This window comes from Lygodium microphyllum, chromosome 24, assembly GCF_053477565.2.
Source record: "Lygodium microphyllum isolate KBCC chromosome 24, Lygodium_microphyllum_v1.1.10, whole genome shotgun sequence".
Taxonomy (NCBI): domain Eukaryota; kingdom Viridiplantae; phylum Streptophyta; class Polypodiopsida; order Schizaeales; family Lygodiaceae; genus Lygodium; species Lygodium microphyllum.
Window position 1 is genome coordinate 96,056,888 of NC_141158.1, and position 19,892 is coordinate 96,076,779.

The 19,892-nt window shown below is 39.4% G+C and overlaps 1 protein-coding gene across 2 annotated transcripts in view; it reads right to left on the reverse strand.

The window, feature by feature from the left end:
- Positions 1 to 961: 961 nt before the first annotated feature.
- The window catches only part of LOC148015391 (protein DETOXIFICATION 44, chloroplastic-like), a 74,377-nt gene continuing 55,446 nt past the window's right edge, over positions 962 to 19,892 (reverse strand). For both annotated transcript variants that reach the window (XM_087665797.1, XM_087665798.1), the window contains exons 10-13: positions 2,507 to 2,623; positions 2,324 to 2,419; positions 2,099 to 2,220; positions 962 to 1,982 (exon numbers count right to left, since the gene is read on the reverse strand). In XM_087665797.1, coding sequence (XP_087521923.1) covers positions 1,934 to 1,982; positions 2,099 to 2,220; positions 2,324 to 2,419; positions 2,507 to 2,623 — 384 coding nt within the window. In that variant the 3' untranslated portion in view covers positions 962 to 1,933. The remainder of the gene's footprint in view (positions 1,983 to 2,098; positions 2,221 to 2,323; positions 2,420 to 2,506; positions 2,624 to 19,892) is intronic.

The window sequence follows — 19,892 nt, forward strand, 5'->3', positions numbered from 1 at the left end:
TGGGTTTAACATCCAAGGCCCCTTAATCATCCACATTCTCTGGCTTTGCATATCAGGTCTAAGTGAGGATAGAACACTGAAAAGAAGTCAAGATGCCTTCAATCTGTATTAGCAGGCAACGACATGGTAGCCTTCAATTGGAAATGTATTTTGTTCTGTAAAGGATCACACAAGCATTGTTGCTCTTTCAAAATGATTGCTGGTTTAGTTCTGAGAAAAAAGCAAACGATACTTGGGCGCATCCTGTTCACTGTGACAAGAGAGTTGGTGCAATCTGGGCAGAGAAAAGGAATGATTGTGGTGAGAAGAGATAATGTGTAGGACTCGTAACTGCTGCACTAGTATGCATCTCCCTCTACGGTATATGACTTGAGTTCTGATGACTAGTATTGCTGCACAATCCCATAGCCCAAAAAAAATCTCCAAAATCAATATCAGTGAAGCTACTCTGAGGAGTGGCAGAAATTCTGAGTGTCGAGTTGTTAAGCTGAACTATTCACAAACAGGAGGGCACTAGGGTGCTAGAAACTATTCACAAACAAGAGGGGACTAGGGTGCTAGAAACTATGGAAAATTAAGAAAGGCTTTGCCCAAACACAGTCTGCTCCCAGTAGCCAAGCATCAGTGTGAGACAAGCTAAAGCTCCTAAGACCTCTAGTCCACAAGAAGGGTGCAATTAAACATAGAGACTTGACCTACAATTACAGTTAGCATTGGATCTTCCAAACTTTTCAAAAGATCACACACCAGAGAGGTTTTGTTTGCTAATCAGCAGCAAGGGGTGCTTCTTTAGGTTCTAGAGCACAAGCTGCCAAAATCAATGCCTTAATATCCACCTTGAACAGAAGAGAACGCAAAAAACCAATCTCATATCTACCTAAACTACATCTGCTACTTTTAGTTGGGAGAACGTTGTTCGAATCCTCTTTCAAACAAGCTTAAACAATAAGCTTCTTTTATAGCAAGTGAGATTAGTCACCACCATTACATTTACCTGATTGACATTGCCAGACATGGTAGGCCAAGGTTTCAATGCTCATCGCATTGGGAAATGTGTGCAAAAGGGGTGTTGTGCGAAAAAAAAAATGTCCAGCTTACATCTTTATCATCGCCTCCTGAGCCACCAGGCCAAAAGGACGAGTTGAGAACAGACAGAAGGAACTGACAACTTATTCAATAGAACATATATTTCTAGAGTCCAGGTTTCTCTTCACTTAGCACTTCCTGTAACAGGCCTTATGTTGTGGAGAAGATAAAACAATATTTGTACCATCAAATAAAATTTTTACAGATTTTTTAAAAGGAGTCACAGAAGATATACGAATGTATGCAGTGTCTATTATTTGAATGAACAAAAATCCTCTGAATGTCCAATTCTTCTTACTGCAGCTCATGTTAATCGCAAGGGGTGCAGTTCCAACAAAAGCCCCTGTATCTTGTACACATGCCTGCATGGACGAGTAACTTCATGGGTAGTCTGCCCTCTGTATATGCACTCTCTGGTGCCAAAAGCACATGCCTGAAATAAAGTAAAGATTCTGAGTTGCCCTTTGGTAATAACCATCAGATTGCTGTGTGAGCCAAGAAGCTGCAATCGCCTATAATTTCTCGACAGTTAGGTGACCAATATACCAGTTCCCAATAGCTGGGATCCAGTTTAATGATATAGCAACCCCATAAGACACACATTTTCACACCTCTGTTGTATACTGACCAAAAATCAGGGAATGATGTAGCCATAGTCCCTAATGCCTTGAAGTTGTCTTGGTATGAAAAATGAGATGTGTTGCACTAGCAAATCCACCATTGGATGTGAGCTGCTGGTTTTCTTCATTCCCAGTTCTGAACCAATTGACTATGTATGGATTTGAAGTTAACCATAAACATGTACTACAAAAAATCTTTAGTATATCCAGCTCATTGCAAATAACTTTCAGGTGATGTGCCGTAAGAACCGCCATGGTCCTCTTGAAGCCTTCAACCTAGAAAAAACCACCTTTGTGAATTTTCTCTCCTTTTGAACCTGTCATAACCAAAAATGAGGGCCTTTGACCAGCTCAGAGAAACATGTCATTCAGGTGATCATAAACTTAAGTACCTCTCAATCCCAGCAGCAACTCGTAAACCCATCAAAATTGTCAAGCCCAGCCATACACCAGAAAGGCCTAGGTATGAAGGTGCTACAAGTAGACATAAAGAAGAGACCAAACCTACAACCATCTGCAGTAACAACAATCACTTTTATGTAAATGAGATACATGTCCAATTATACGAAATACTTTGTAAGAATTTGCCACTCTGAATTGCATCAAATTCTACTCACCATGGAGTAAGCTGCAAACTCAAAGTCTCTAACTCCATAAAGAATGCCATCAAAAACAAAAGCAAGAGCATTCAAAGGTTGTGTGCCCGCAACAAACTGGAGTGACAAGTGAGGCATTTAGAATTTATAATCTTTGGGCACAACCAAAACACAATAAGGCTTTAGGCAGAATCAAGGCATTACCAGGGTACCCTTTGCCAAAATAGCCAAGACCGCTGAATCCTTTGTGAATGATTTTACAACTGTTCCTAAGCCTATGGCTACTGTCATAGCCAAGATCATGCCAAAACCCAAACCCATCTGCAAGAAACCATGGATTTAATTGAATGAGACAGAACTAGTGCACAGAACATCTGTATGTGCTGGAAAAACCCTTCTGATTATGAGCTTACAGGTTATTTCATCTCCTTTGTGTTCATTTTTAACTTCATAGTGCAAAGATGGACAAATAGAACCATGATACTCATCAGTTTCCCCATTCTAGACAATCATAAAGGGAGTACTTTATGGTTGATGAAAGTAAGCATCCTGGTCAATGCATGTTGAATAAAAGACCACATGGTTGCAATCAATTCAGAGTGCCTAATAGTCTATACACGATAAATAGTATAGAAAAATACTCCAATGAACCACAAGCAAGGAATGAGTTAAGCAAGCAGTGGCCATGCAAGACGTGGAATCAAGGCAGAAAAAACATTGGACAGCCTCTAAACAAGGTGTCTAGAGTGTGAAAACTCCAAAAAAGATTAGACAGTTTCATGTGAAGCCCTGTGACGTGAATCTGCTCTGATCCTGCTAATGGGACATAATAGGGTCTGTCCAGAAAGAGATCCCTCCATATCCACTCCCCCAGTCCCCATTGTGATCTTCGTAGGAACATGATTCCACTATGAGAATCAAAGAGTACAGTGGTGCAGCATAAGCTTACTCTCTCCACAACAAAAATCTGCAAGTACAAAACAGTGAATGTGGCCATACACCATAGTTTATGACTAAAGCATGATTCCCAGGTGTGACATTAATGTGACATTAAAGTGATATTTAATGTGACATTAAGGTCACAAATATTGAATGTGACATTAAAGTGATATTTAATGTGATGTTAAGGTAAATCTAGGGGAACATGCACGAGAATGACCGTCCAGGCTCTTGGGCGCCCGAACGGGGTTAAGGGGAGCCTAGAGAGTAAGAGAGTCCAAGAATAGTAGGACTCAAGAAAAGTTGACGGCTGGCAGAGGAAACGGGGAGAGAGATGCCAGCACTTATCTAGGCGTGGTTGGGAGGAGAAGAATCACTCAAGCTCAGGGTTTTCATTGTTTTTCTCTGTCTTTCCCGAAGCAATCTTTCATTTGATCTTACATTGGTATCAGAGCCGACATGTAGTGTCGTGTGGATTTGTGGATTTCTTCATCGATGGTCTCGTGGTTCGTTTCAGTCGACGAGTTGCCCACCCGCCATTCACTAATCAAGCTGAGGCTCGCCCGCCAGCATTTCAGTCGACGAGATGCCCGCCATCAGTCGACGGGTTGCCCGCCAGCATACCAGTCGCGTGAGGTTCAAAACCATTAATCGACGAAAAACATTTCGAAGAAGTTATATGTGGTACGCCACGTCACATAAGTGACATTTTTGTGAAACGACTGGCGTAAAGCGAAAAGGGGATTCGTCTCTGGTCAAAGCCTGCAGAACGAACCAGCGTGAGAAAAAAAAAGACTCCGTTTCTAGTCAACGAAAGGTGAGGCGTCAGCTGCATCAGCCGTGAGGCAAAACGTGATCCGATCGTGATCAACGGAGGCAAAACGTGAAACGTGACATGACTGTTGTCACGATTGCTGTGCGTAAGGCGACTGCTGTGAGGACAGAAAAACGTCATGGAACGGACAGAAAAATGTCATACACGACTGAAGTCAAGAAATTGAATTTCCAGCATGATTGCTTCACTGCTCTAATCCGGGAAGATAAAATCTGTTCCTTACTCTTCGGGTTCATTTCCAAACCAGCAACCACTGTCTGCCATTAAAATCAAGGAAGTACTTTACTTTGTATGCAAATTTCTTATCTTTGCTTTCCAATTCCAGTGTATTAATGGCAGAAAGAGGGAAAGAGAAAGTAATGGAAAGTTCTAGTTCTGGGGACCACCCTATGGTAGATCCCCAGGAACCAGACATGCAAGAAGAACAGTGGGAAGAATTTTTTACTACACGAGAGCAATTTGATGATCTTACTGCTCGTGTGCAAGCTCAGGGGATTCAAATGGAATTTTTAACCCAAACACTCACTGAAATAAAATCTCAATTAACTTTATTGTTGGAAAGAGATAAAAAAAAGATAGAAATCTCAGATGTCCCATCTTCATCGAAAGATTTAGATGTGACTATGCGAGATCCTAAGGAACCCCAACCTTACCATAAATTGAGGGATAATCCAGTTCTAAAGGATATGAAACCACCTCAATTTTACGGGGAGGAAAAAGATAGGAATAAAGATACAATCTTTAATTTCCTCCAAAAATGGGAAGATTTACATAAACTAAAAAATACTCCACCACATCTCCAAGCACTGGAGGCTAGTTTAACTTTGGGGCCCAAAGCATATAAGTGGTGGCGAACTTTAAAGGAGGCGAATAAAATACCTGAAACTTGGGCTCAATTTGAATCCGTCTTTTTGAAAGAACTTCTTCCTGAAAATGAAATGGAAAGAAATTAGGAAGATTGGGATTATGTCAGACAAAAGGAAAGACCCCTGCTGACATATCTGGAGGAATATCGTGAGATAATCCTCAAATTGGAAGGAATAGATGAATTTCAAAAAACAAGAGGATTCATTAGGGGACTCGATAAAGCCTGTAAAAAGGAAGTAAAACGGAGTTTACCTAAGACGCTGGAGGAGGCAATTAAATTTGCATTAATTCATGAAGATAGTATGCGTCCAGGTACACTCACTAGTCTCACTGATATGGAGCCCAAGTCTAAGGAATTGGAAACCTCAAAATTTGTGGGCAAATTTAAAAGGAAAATGCCATTCTTTAAGGGTAAAAAACAACCTTTTGAAAAGAAACCATATATGAGGCCAAAGTTAACTCCTGATCACTTTGATAAGGCCAAAAAAGAAAAGTTGTGTTTCAATTGCCTATCCCCTAACCATGCTGCTTGGAATTGCTCTCAAAATAAAAAGAGGGAAGACAAAGGAAAGGATAAGGACAAAGGCAAGGGAAAAAAAAACAAATCCATGTAGTGCAGACCTTAGAATTAAAGGGCCATGAAAAGTACAAATCTTTAGAGGTCTTGCACATGGATGTACAACATAAGTATTGTATGTCAACTTCTATGTGGCAGCCTACTTTTGGGCCATATGATTTACTTAGAGTACATGGATTGATAGCTGGAAAAAGGGTTAGAGTCATGATTGATGACTCTGCCACACATAATTTTATAAATTATGCACTTGTCAAAAAATTGAAACTTCCCCAACAAAAGAGTGGACATCAATATGTTGTTCGCATGATGCAAGGCCAAGATAATAAAATATGGGATACAATGGTATCCAATTTGGAAATTGAGATTCAAGGATATAAAGATAAACTTGATTTCCAAATAATGAACATGGAAAGAGCTGATATTGCTCTAGGGAGGGAGTGGCTATGGGGATTGGAACCATCCTTAAAACGTAGTTATCACCATAATACACTGGAATTTGAAAGGGATGGTAAGACTTTTGTCATTCAAGGTGAACATGAAGTATCTGATAATCCTTTACTGTGTTCTACTGAAGTTCAGAAGCTGATAAAGAAGGAAGTTTGTGAGGTATATATGTTATGGTCTCTTCCTGTACAGAATACTTTTACTTTCTGTAATATAAAGCAACAATTTTCTTACGTTTGTGAGTTGAATGTTAATAATGAATTAAGTAGTTTGTTAGATGATTTTAAGGATGTGTTTCCTTCTGACTTACCAAGTGGTCTTCCACCAGATAGGGGTGATATAAATCACCCAATTGATATAAATAAGGATACACACCTATTTCCAAACCACCGTATAGGTTAAGTGAAACACAACATCAAGAAGTTGAAAGACAAATTAAGGATTACTGGATAAAGGGTTTATTCAACCCAGTAATTCACCTTGGGCTTCACCAATTTTATTGGTAAAGAAAAAAGATGGTTCTATGCGACTTTGTGTTGACTATAGAGCACTTAATAAAATAACGATGAAGAATAAATTTCCTATGCCCAGAATGGAAGATCTTTTTGATCAATTACAAGGGGCAAAATTCTTCACAAAGATAGATTTAAGATCAGGCTATCACCAAGTAAGAATTAAGGCACAAGATGTTTCCAAGACGGCATTTCGTACTAGATACGGGCATTATGATTTTTTGGTGATGCCTTTTGGCCTCACTAATGCACCAGCTACCTTTATGAAGCTGATGAATAGTGTTTTACGGCCCTATCTAGGACATTTTGTAGTAGTCTTCTTGGATGATATCTTGATCTTTAGTAAATCAAGAGAAAAACATTTGGAACACTTACAATTAGTATTCCAACTGTTAAGAACACATTCCCTTTATGCGAAAAAAACTAAATGTGAATTCTTTGCACAAGAGGTCAAATATTTGGGGCATATTATCTCGAAAGAGAGAATCAACATGGATCCAGAAAAAGTAAGGGCAATTATTGAATGGCCACCTCCAAGGAACCTGGAAGAGCTGCAGATCTTCCTAGGTTTATCTGGATTTTATCGTAGATTCATTCGAGATTATACCAAAATAGCTGTTCCAATGACAGACCAACTTAAAGGGAAAGGAAAAAGTTTTAATTGGGGAACAGACCAAAATGAAAGTTTTCAAAAACTTAAGGTAGCTATTGCTACAGCTCCAGTATTATTAATAGTGGATCCCAATAAACCATTTGTGGTTGAAGCTGATGCCAGTGATAAGGCAATAGGCGCGGTCTTATTGCAAGAAGGTCGACCAATTGCTTTTGAAAGCAAGAAATTAGACCGTGCAAAACAGAATTATTCTGTTTATGAGAGGGAGCTGTATACAATAGTACATGCAATGAAGAAATGGAGGCACTATTTGTATGGTGCCAAACTTTTGATTTTATCGGATCATGAAAGCATTAAGTGGCTTAATGATCAACCGGATTTACACTGGCGTAAAGCCAAATGGGCCGAACTCCTCCAAGAGTTCGACTATGAGATAAGATATAGAAAAGGAAAATATAATATAGTAGCTGATGCACTTAGCAAAATGCCCATCATTAATGAATTGAGTTTTACTCAGTTCACTTCCAATTTGCTTGAATCTCTAAAAGGGAAATGCCAGGTTGATCCGGCATAATCCAACATATGGGAAGCAATAAAAAATGGGGATCCAAATGAAAGTGCTTCTACTGAGGAAGGAATATCTGACGATGTTCAACAAGGAAATGGAGCATCAGGGGTTGCTCAAATTGGATTCAAGTGGAAGAATTTTACCATTGATAATGGTTATTTACTCTACAAGGGTAGGGTATGTGTCTCGAAAGATATAGAAATAAGGCGCCAGATGCTCTTTGAGTATCATGATACCCCTAGCGCGGGACATCCAAGAGTTAATAAGACTTATAGTCTTATTAAAAGGCAGTTCTATTGGCCTGGAATGAATAAGGACGTCCTTGACTATGTGGTCAAATGTAATAAATGCCAGGTTAATAAAGCTGAAAGATTAAAAATGGGAGGACTTCTCCATCCATTAGAAATTCCTTCGGGAAAATGGGAGAGTATCTCCATGGACTTTATTGTTGCTTTACCTAGAACACAGAGGGGGCACGACTCTGTGTGGGTAATTGTGGATAGGTTAACCAAAATGGCTAGGTTCATTCCAACTTCAACTGATGTTAAAACACCAGAATTGGCTAGATTGTTCGTAGAGAATATATACCGATTGTATGGCCTTCAAGCAAATATAGTTTCTGATCGGGATAGAAAATTTAATAGCCATTTTTGGCGTGCGGTATTTAGGAAATTGGATACTAAACTTAGCATGAGTACGGCGGATCACCCGCAAACAGATGGGCAAACTGAAAGGGTTAACCAAATTCTTGAAGATATGCTTAGGGCATATGTAATTAAAAGGCAAACTAATTGGGAAGAGTATTTACCGATAGCAGAGTTTGCATATAACAGTGCCAAGCACTCTTCCACTGGATATAGTCCATTTATGTTAATGTATGGCTTTCAGCCCAGAGCTCCTTTTGCAGTGGAACTGCATAAGGAAAAGGTTCAGGCAGCTAAAGATTTTTTGGAGGATATTAATAGTATGTTAAAATTTGCTCAAGAAAATATTAAAAAAGCTCAAAATCGCACTAGAGCATATGCAGATCCTCACCGAAGAGACATCTCCTTTGAAGAAGGAGAATTGGTCTATCTTAAGGTGCCTGAACAAACTAAAACTATGAAAAAGGGACAATGTCCAAAGCTTTCACCAAGGTATTGTGGTCCTTTCATAATACTTAAAAAGGTGGGAGAATTGGCTTACAAGCTCCAACTACCTGTTGGTAGTAAAATACATCCAGTTTTTCATGCAAGTAAATTAAGGAAGAAGCTAGGTGATTTTGATAATCTAATCTTAAATGATGATATTGAGGAGCTATTCTATGACCAATCTAATCCACATGAACCAGAAAAAATATTAAATGTTCGTAACAGACGAACAAGGAATACTATTTATCAGGAATGTTTGGTTAAGTGGAAAGATTGTTCAGAAGAAAGCTCAACATGGAAGCGAGTAAGTATTTTAAAGAAAAGGTTTCCCGATTTACAGTTAGACCTTCCAAGTATCGTTTTCGAGGACGAAACCGATTCTTAAGGGGAAGGAAATGTGACATTAATGTGACATTAATGTGATATTTAATGTGACATTAAGGTCACAAATATTGAATGTGACATTAAAGTGATATTTAATGTGATGTTAAGGTAAATCTAGGGGAACATGCACGAGAATGACCGTCCGGACTCTTGGGCGCCCGAACAGGGTTAAGGGGAGCCTAGAGAGTAAGAGAGTCCAAGAATAGTAGGACTCAAGAAAAGTTGACGGCTGGCAGAGGAAACGGGGAGAGAGATGCCAGCACTTATCTAGGCGTGGTTGGGAGGAGAAGAATCACTCGTGCTCAGGGTTTTCATCGTTTTTCTCTATCTTTCCCGAAGCGATCTTTCATTTTATCTTACACCAGGCCATAGTTTTTCTAGACTGAGTCAAGTAAGGGCATCGTCATAGATAAGAGCTCATTGGTAGCATTCCTGTTTGGTAACATCCTATACAAATATTGGCCACATGAGATAAAAAGATAACTATTGAGCGCATGAGGAAGAGGTGACATGCTTTTCTTTACTCATACGACTTTCCCACCATTTCTCCATTTACAATGGCATATGGTTTAGCATTACATGTCATGGGGACACACAATTTTTAATGCTTAGTTTTGGCATCATTAATTTGTGCACAAGTCTGAAGTACATGTGGAGTACAAGTCAGTTAAGTCAAAGTGATAGGTCCCAAAACCCCAAGTTATATAGAGGGGGACATGTCAAGAAATGGCTGAGCAACCAGAAAGACAGTAGAGTTTGCAAGGAGAAACGCTAAGTTTGAACGGCAAACACTAAGAAGAGAAGAGAAACTCAAATGAATGAATAAGTCACCTGAAGCATGGAAGCTAACACCAAGCAAGTGGATGTTCTTAGGAGCTGATTGAGGCTGAGGCTGATGTTGGCCATTCTAGAGATAGAAAACTGTTGCGAAAGTGGATTCCAACCAATCAAGAGCTGATCAAAAGCCAGCAGGAGACCCATCAGAAATAGGTGATGACATTCTAAACATTGCATTTTGTAGGCCACAGCTCTATTGGGCTAGCAATAGTATTGAAGACTTTTGGTAGTAAGCAACAGCCAGTAATGCTGTCTTGGACTACGTGACAGCTGATTGAGCCTAGCTTTGGTGACGAAAATCAGAATTTTCTCTCTCCTCAACCAATTCTTGAAAACTTTTGACATTTCCTCCGCCATTCTCAGCAATTCACAACAATTGGAGGTGGACAGCAAACACATTTGTTGTCAAAATGCTAATTTACAACAGAAATTAGGGTTGCCAACTTGGAGACTATCCCAATTGATTGATGACCCAATGATCAGAGTAGTAGTTGAAGCTCACGTTGGCCATTCTAGAGGTGAAGAGCTTCTGTGAGAGTGGATTCCAGCTGATCAAGAGCCTATCTGGAACTGTCGCAGTCAACAGGAGACCTATCAGCAGTAGACAACAGCATTTTAGACACTAAAATCTGTAGATCACAGCTATGTGGGGCTGGCAACGATATTTTGAAAGCTCCCAGCAGCAGGCAACAGCCATTAATGCTGTCTTGGATCAGCAACAGCTGATTGAAGCCTAGTTCCAGCAATGAAAATCAAAATTTTCTCCTCTCAACCAATAACTCTCAGCATCTTTGACATTCCCTTAGCTGTTCTCAACAATTCACAACCATTGGAGTGGATAGCACACACATTTGCTGTCAGAACCTGAATTTACAGCAGAAATTAGGATGGACTAGCATGCAAGAGTTTAAGGACCAATTTGTGCCTAATCTGTAGTCAAATTAGGGACAAATTGATTCTAGTTGATGTTGGTCATTTGTGATAGCCCCTTCAACCTTGTACTGGATTTGAAGAGATATCAGCCTATATCTCCGTGTACTTCAAATTAAAGCAATACAATCTAAAGAAATACCACAACAGGTGCCAATTATTGGAACCAATCCGGTATCGGTTGTCTAAGATTTAAGTGGTAAAGTGTTTTTTTAATTTCTTGAATTCATTGCTTGCAGTAATCAACGTTAAATCAGGTCTACTACTGCTGATGAGTAGCAAGAAGCAGCAGCAAAGACGATGATCAATTTAAGGCACAGTCTAGGATGACAACTCATATTTTTGCACAATTGGGAAAGGATCCTTTATTTGTACAATTCTTGAATGCTGCTAAGAAGAACAACAAAGGGAAGAAGAAGAGATCATCATCTAAAGTTTTGAAACAACATGAACTAACAAAAGAAAAGGCAATTCAGCCTCAAAATGCACGCGATGCTGAAAATACACAGAAGTATATGATGCTAGTAGGGCAAGAATAGCAAATGCAAGGCCATCTTAGTAGTGCAAATCCAATGAACTTTGGACACCAAGACATGCATTCAAATGTTGGGCATCCGGGGACCCGAATATTTTGGTGGAGAATCCATTTTCCATACAATACCTAGTCAAGGTTCAGCTGTTGGTAGTATCACCCCAATCCTTATGGCATTGAGCAAGCAATGCAAAGAATGCAAGGCTCGATGTATCTAAGAATGCCGAGTGGAATGCAAAATGCCACGTACGGAATTCATGCTGATGATGCGACTGCTCCATTTGATGTTGGTCATGAGGGAAATGCAGCCAATGTACCTTCCTTGCAGCCACATGTTTATGATAACTCAGCATCAGATTTACGATCAATTTTGCATCAGTTTTTGCATTGGTTACTAATCAATTTGGGATCCCATTCGCAGCAGTTTGTGATCAATTCTAAAATCAGCAAGTGATCAATTCATGATTAGTTTATACTTAGTTTTCAATGGTCTACAGCTGGTCCCATGGACAACAGCATGTTAGTAAATGCCCTCGACAATTTCAGCCATGGTTTATGCTGAATTAATGCTTTTCTATGGTTGATAATCAAAATAGTTGAGAAACATGAGTTATGGATGCATGCGATGGGTGGTTTCTAGCAACAATTCTAGACTAATTTTCATATTTATGTTATGTATACGGTAGCTGGAAATTTTCAGCAAGTTTGGGGCATATGGCATGTTAGGACAACAATGGCCAATGTTGTGATTGTGATGCCTTATGGAAATTCCAATGCAGTATCATTTTCCTTTGACACAATGCAATGTAATCGAGGACGATTGCAGAGATTTCAAGAGGGTGGTTTGTCACGAGAATGTGAAATTTTATTGCTCTACTTAGCTTTTGATCAAAAGTTAATCAAATGTGCTAATGTGACTTGCACATGTGAGGTGCAAATTAATTATTTCAGTATGGGACCGAAAACCCCAAGATATCAGTTGGTGCCAAAGGACCCCGAGATATCAATTGGGGCCAAAGTCAAAAGTTGTAATAAGTTATGCTTGACACGTACTAGGCGGTACCTTGTGTCAAATTTTTTATTGGCCACTAATATCAATGGTGACATTAGAGACTAGGCATTAATTTAATGCCGGTCTAAGGGCTAATAACTGCTCAAAGATACTTCGAAGACAAATCAATCTAGCCAATTTAATTATTGGCTGGTGAAATTATTTTTTGAGCACTATAATAATTATTAAATTATTTTCAAAATTAATTTAATAAGCTAGATAATGCTACAAAATGGGATTAAAAGGTTGTCACTTGGCAAAACTTGCCCATACAAGCAGGAAAAACGTTTTTAAGGGTTGTTTGAACAAGGCAATAGTAGCTTTTCAGAGTTTCTCACAATGAAATTCTGAAATTTCTCTCTATAGCATTCTTTCTCATCCCCCAACCATCTCTCAAGTTATCTCAACATTTTCTGGTAGTTTGAGCCATTAGAGGAAAAGATTTTATGGACTGAAGCAACCAACATCCAAACTTTGGAAGGATCCGCATGTAAAAATAACCATGTTGAAAAATGGAATGGTATGCTCTAATACACGCTGAGAAATGGTATGGTATGCTCTAATACATGCTAAGAAATGGTAGGGTCTATGGAAAAAACACGAAGTATATAGCAAACATTGACAAAGAAAACTCAAAAACACAGAAAAAGAATGAAAAATGATGAACATTGAATCATGCTGATACCATGGTGCTAACCTCGGAGATGATTGCACTGTCCTAGCTAATCAAGCAATAGCACCTAAAGGATATGCACTATGAAGGGAGTGAAACGTAGACCTTCCAGCAAAAGTCTCAATGACAAGGAAAAGACCTCCTCTATGGAAGGAGCGAAATATCCTTCAAACAATGGAATGTCGAAGTAGGTACTGCAAGATAAAGGATAGTACTAGAGGGAGTAAAGTGCACTTCTTGCGAGCCATTAGGGATGAAGAATGTGCTGAGATATTCCAAGATGATGATATAAAGAAATAATCATCTACAAGGAAAACACGCAATCAGATGACAAAGCACAAACTAATAAAAGAGCTCAGTAAAGTTACGGTAACTCTCAAACAATGAACATAGAAAATGAATGGAGAATAATGAGTAAATACAATGCTCATGCAGTAAACACACTATGCAAGGTTAAGACAAAACCTCAAACTCCCATGTCTCTGGGACCAAGGCACAAAGAGTGAGTTGGAGAGAGTGTCATCCTCTTTAATGATCCTGAAACGCAACAACTAGCCTCTAAAAGCATATGGAAGCAGGAAACAAAAATTTGTAGAGCCTAGATCAGTGCCCAATGAGCTGGACAGCTTGAGAGAATGGGCAGCAGACTGAAATCAGTCAGAATGATGAAGGCGACAGCTGCTGCAGCATAATGCAGTTGTCTTGAGGATATGGCAGGTTGTACATACTGTCAGATCAGTAAATGCAGCAATAGATGCTGACATCAGCAGCATGTGACAACAATTGATGATCAAATAAAGGCAACAAGTGATAGACTGCATCAATGCACAGCCTGTAGATGATGTCTAACAGTGTAGGCAGGCTGGAAACAGTCGCCAACAACAGTAGGAGAGCTGGATGCAGGCGCCAGCTGGTGGACAGCAGCTTGAACTGAGATATCCTCCGGAAGAAGGGGTGTGGACAGCAGAGTTAGGGTGCCAACAATCTCCAAAACAAGGACGGGTTGAGTGGTGGGCAGTCTATTTATAGATGAGTGGATCCTCTAAAATTAGCAGTTTGGCTTATGAGACACATACACCCTCTAGGAATACGTTTCTTTTTAATGAAAGTTTGGTAAATTTGAGTTTTGGGACTATAATAAAAATTTAATCAGTTTACAATGCATTTTTAGCTCAGCACCACCTCTTAAGCCCAAAACTGGGGCCAAGAAGGGACTATAAACATAGCTGAAGCCCACAATTATCCCACAGTGTGTCATCCCAAAACAACCAAGGCCTTGGACCAAGGATGCACGTCAGCTACCCAAGGACCTACTAACACTACAAATGTACTGGCAGGAATGTGGGAAAGATTGCAAATCTCACTCTAAGACCTTGGACCAAAAGCAAGACAACCGCGGTACACCAGAAGGAGTCAACTTACCAATGGAGCCCAAAGGGTTACCCCAAACAAGCCAAGGCATTGGACAAAGGGTGCTAGTTGGCTGCCCAATGGCTTACTAGGGACCTCCAAAGACAAATGGAACCACTTTGAATTTTTCTTTTCTTTTTTCCCCCTTTTTGAGGCTGATTGAATCTTTTCATCCTATCACACATCTGTGCCCCTAGGGAAAGAAAAGGGATGATCTAATCCAACATATCACAAAACAAATAAGATATCCCGACCACCTATGGGTGTCAGTGAAGAAGAAAAGTATGGGGCATATTAGGGTTGTCTTCGTATGTAGTATGAACCGATCCGTACCATACAGTACGGTACGGTATAGTACGTATCCGTACGATTTAGTACGGTAAAATAGGCACTTTTTGGCCACTCTCCTTCGAGCCTACAACTTTCTTTTTTTTCTTTCTCAGTTCTTTTTTTTTCTTTCTTTCTTTCTTATTTCTCTCCCAACTCTCTCTCTCTCTCTCTCTCTCAACTATAGTTGCACTAGTACCACATACGAAAGGTTTCATACTATACCATACTTAAGGTACCATTTTAATGGATACATCTTTTCCTATTCGAACTACACTTTGGGATGAGCTAAATGCTCTTTATATTAATATGATTCTCCCATGAGATTAGGTTATTTGAGATTCAAACAATTTCTCTCAACTTCTCTCTCTCAAGCCCACACTTCTCTTATTTATATGATCATTCATATATGATGTATCCACTCCCATCTATGTAGTTGTAAGTTGTAGGTAGCAGTAGTGCATGTTGCGCATGCAACATTAGGTTTTGGCATTTTACCCTCAAGTATTCATCTCATATACTCTAATAGCATTGCTATTTAGACTTGAAATATCTATTCTATTATATTTAGTCCAAAATAATCAAGTTTTTTTTCGTACTAATATCGTACCGTACCTTATAAAATCTTAAGCTACCATTTAGTACCGTATTTTATCGTACCGTACCGTATCGTACCTTTCGTACCTGACAACTTGTAGAGTTGCCATAGAAACTGCCCAAGGAAACTGCCATGTGAGATGTCGTGAATATACTAGATCTAGAGTCGATCACTCTCTACTTGAAAAGGGATAAGTATGCACAAATTCATATTTATAAGAATAGAATGCCAATACATGGGGTAATGCAAGATGCTATGCTCATGCAAAATGCTTGCAACAATACCACTTGGACAATCATAATCATCCTAATGAGACTGATAATGATACAATGTACAAATAATAATGTCTCTAAAGTAATCAAATTCTTGTAAGTACCAAGAGAAGAAGGTTTCCCGCTCTCACCACCAAATGGTGGAAGGAGAAGTAAGCACGTTCTCCCTCCCCAAGATGTCGATGTGAATGGAAAAAAGGAGAAGAATCCAAAGAAAAAGAGTGAGATGCATATCTAGCTAAAGACTTGTAAAATGAATGGCCTCCAACGTCACCTCATGAAAGGCAAGAACTCAACCTCTAGAGAAAAAAAAACTCCTTGCTCGTCTAGAGAGTGAAGCCCCATTAAGAAAAGGCAACCCACGTAAGAAGTATCAAACAATCCAAGTCTCCACTCCAACCAACCAGTAGATCTTGCAAGGGTTAGTACAACCTGAAGACGAGTTCGTAGCAAAAAATACCACATAAGACCATAAATCACATTATCGTGCCACTACGCGGACATGGAGTGAAAAAACATGGAATGCATCATCATCTGACTTTCTTATTGATCAAGAGAGTCAATGTGATCTGACTCATTAGTGCTAGTGTGAGTGGCATGGATTATCTAAAAATACTAGATTTTTGGATAATTTAGCCTATTTTAGATATGTTGGATATTATTTATTGTAAAAATCCGAAAAAGATAGAAAAACTTTTAGATTAGGATGACATGCAAAAAGCAATTTTCTTTTTCAGTCGGTTATGGGATTTTTCATAAAAAAGACAGATTGGCGGAATCGCGCGCGTCGCGATCGCTGTTGATAGACTGAAAACTGCAGTTTGAACTGAAAGAGGAAGAAGAAGTGATTTGGGAGATCCGTGATTGGGCGTCTTGGGATTTTACCTCCCTTCCAAAGCCAATGGAGCCATCACATTTGGGTTCCGAGCAGCAAAGAAGGAGCGGTTATTTCTGATCCACATTTTTGTTCTACAAAGAAGCTCTAGGAGATCTAATGCCTGGAGAGTGCTTCTGAGTAGTGCCAAACAAAGAATTTCAGGTTCTGTCAATACATATTGATTCGATTCATTGTGCTTTTTCATTATTGTGTTTACCTCTTGTCTATTCTCTTTCTTCTCTTCCATCTCCTATCTCTACTTCCTTCTATCTCTGATCCCTGGTGGATACAACCTTTCGACAAAAACCCCTCCGACAACGTATACCTCCACTTCAATGAAAAGTGCTTGTGAGTGCAACGTGTTGAGTTTTGAGTTGATTACACTACCAAAAGATAGGCATGCTAAAGAGAGAAGAAAGTAAAAGGAGAAATATACAATAGAATAGAGAAGCTAGGATGGTACATGCCTTACAAGAATCAATAGATATGCAGATGGGAGGTGTGGTAGAACTATGGTCAATGTCACCGATATCTGAACCAAATGAAGGCTCCATAATTAGCTCAATCAAGAGATCTCTGGGAAAAGTTGGCTCAAATACTGGTTGTGCACTTTATATAGAGAAGCAACTCAAAAAGAGACGGAGACTCATCAAGTATATCCTCAAGGGAAACAAGGAGTGTCTAAGGATCAAAGTCCAAAATAGTGACATTGGTGGACCAATTAAATAAAGCAAGGGTAGACAATCCAACCACCATGTGACTAGTGAGTCTACCCTACTCGGATGGAGAATGATCCCTCTCAAATGCGAAGGTGGGATGGAAGTACCCTCGCCTTATGTACTCAAGTTCCTAGGTGGAAAAGAGGATCTAGTCTTGGGTCGACTACCCTTGCCCTTTGAGTGACACTGGTTGTTAAAATGGCAAATCTGTTGGCAATTCTAACAACACTTACAATTTTTGGGGACATTTTGCCAACCCACTTTTAATCCTTGGAGGAAATGTACTTTAGTCCTCACTACCCGACTTAGTATTTGTGTTGTTCTTTCCACCACCTTGCTTCACCTTCTAGAAAGTCAATGCTCCCTTTGAATATTGGATTTATGATGAAATTGATGGAATAGTCTAGTGTAACACAATAGCTAACACTCAAACTAATAGAAGGTGGGTAACTTGGGCTGTGAGATGACTTGCTAGATAAAAGTTGAAGTATCTTTGTGGCAACTTGTTCATAAACAAAGTGACTTGATTATTAGCTAACTTGGATAAGCCAATGGTGGTGAATTATGTGAGCAATTGCCGGTACTAAGCCAACTTGACAGTCTAATCATTCCTCTCAATGATTTTGAACTCTTCGAGCTCATAATTAAGGTTGATATGACCAATATAATCGTGAGCTATGTAGCCATGGAATAGATATGCCCAACCATGAGAGGCAATGTCAAAGTGTTGGAATTGAGAGTGAATTCCACACCTAAGACCCTACATCAAGTTGACGATGGCAATGGCATTTCTACTCTTCTAAGAGCAAACTATCTCATATGAGAATCAATGTGAATCACGTTGGGGTTCCTAGCCCTAAACAAGTTTCCATAAGCCTTGGGATTCTAAGCCATACCGCATCAAGTTAGATGAAGTGGTAAAGTTTGACTCATTGAAATGAGACTTATCTGTAAACACATGCTTAGTTGATGCAAATGGATGGATGGCTTAATAAGAAGGGAAAGAGATGAGTAGCATAGGATAGAAAGGAGAGAGTAGCTAGGTGCTATATGAGGTATTGAAATGCTTGGCATGGTAACGCTAGAGATATGTTCCAAAGGAGGTGATTGACTTGTGGATGGTTCACTTGCCAAAAAGGTATAGAAAGGTCTCCTAGGTATTGTCACGTTGACAAACAGTGTGACCACTTAAAAGATATGATGGGGCTTAAGAGGCGTGGGTGGGATATCCATGCACATAGATCCCCATAGATGGTTGGGTTGGCGGATAAACCCTCACAACCAATGTACCTCCACTACTTGGATATGTAAAAGCAAAGGACCTTAAGGAATAAGATGTATCTATATTTGAAGATCTCCCACAGTGTGGTGTGTTGTTATACAGGTGGAATGGTGAATGGTGATGTGCAAAATGATGTAAAGCTAAATGTGGATGCAGCGGAAAAAAAGTGTAGAATGAAAAGGATTTGAAATTGTGGTGGATATGTAGAGAAAGTGAATGCATTAAATTGATTTTGAGAAGCTGGAAGAACAAGTACCAAATTGTTTTCCCATATCCACCTCTGCATGAGTTAACATACAAATATCATTCCTCTTCTAGATTTATTCCATAGTCAACAAACTAAAATATATCTTTCTCATAACCTATTCAAGAATCTTGCATAGATATAGAAGCATAAGAAAAACCAAAAGTAGAAACTTGTGTACCTTACATCAGAGTGAATGTATTAGATGGGCATAACGGAATATACTCCAAATCTCTTTCTCCAATAGGAGGCCCATCTCTACTAGAGACTCCGAAAATTCTATAACATCTTCAGATTTATGAGCAACATCTAAAGGAAAAAGATCACATTTACCTTCAATGGCTTGGTGGGATCGATACATGAGAATCAAGCCATACTTCGCCTATGAAACCACAAAGGGTCTATAGACTCCGTAATAGTCAAAAGTTTCTCTACCAGTGTTGAAACCCCACTAGTCAAGCTATGAAGCCGATTCCTACTTGTATCTTAATATAGAACCTACTAGAGACTGAAGTGGTGTGGAAATCTTCAAACTCATCTTCCCTCTAATAGTTCACATTTCTAATGATAAGCTTTCTAATAGGACCTAGGTTTCTTCAAAGAGTACCTAGCTTTGATACCATGTAAAGAGATCGCACAACAAAGCATAGGTTGATAAAAGAAGTTAGGGTAACTTTGAGACAATGAGGGCAGAACATGAATGAAGAATAATGAATAAATACAACGCTCGTGCAGTAAGCACACTATGCAAGATGAATACAAAACCTCGAACTGCCGTGATTTTGGGACCAAGGCAAAGAGTGTGAGATGGAGAGTGTATCAACATCTGTAGGAATCCCAAATGCAGTAAACAGCCTCCACAAGTGTACAACAGCAACAAACACAGATCTATAATTACACCTATGGAAGGCTACGCTGAGCTGTGGTAAAAAGTATGCTTGAATAGGGCACAACAGAGAAGGAAACAAG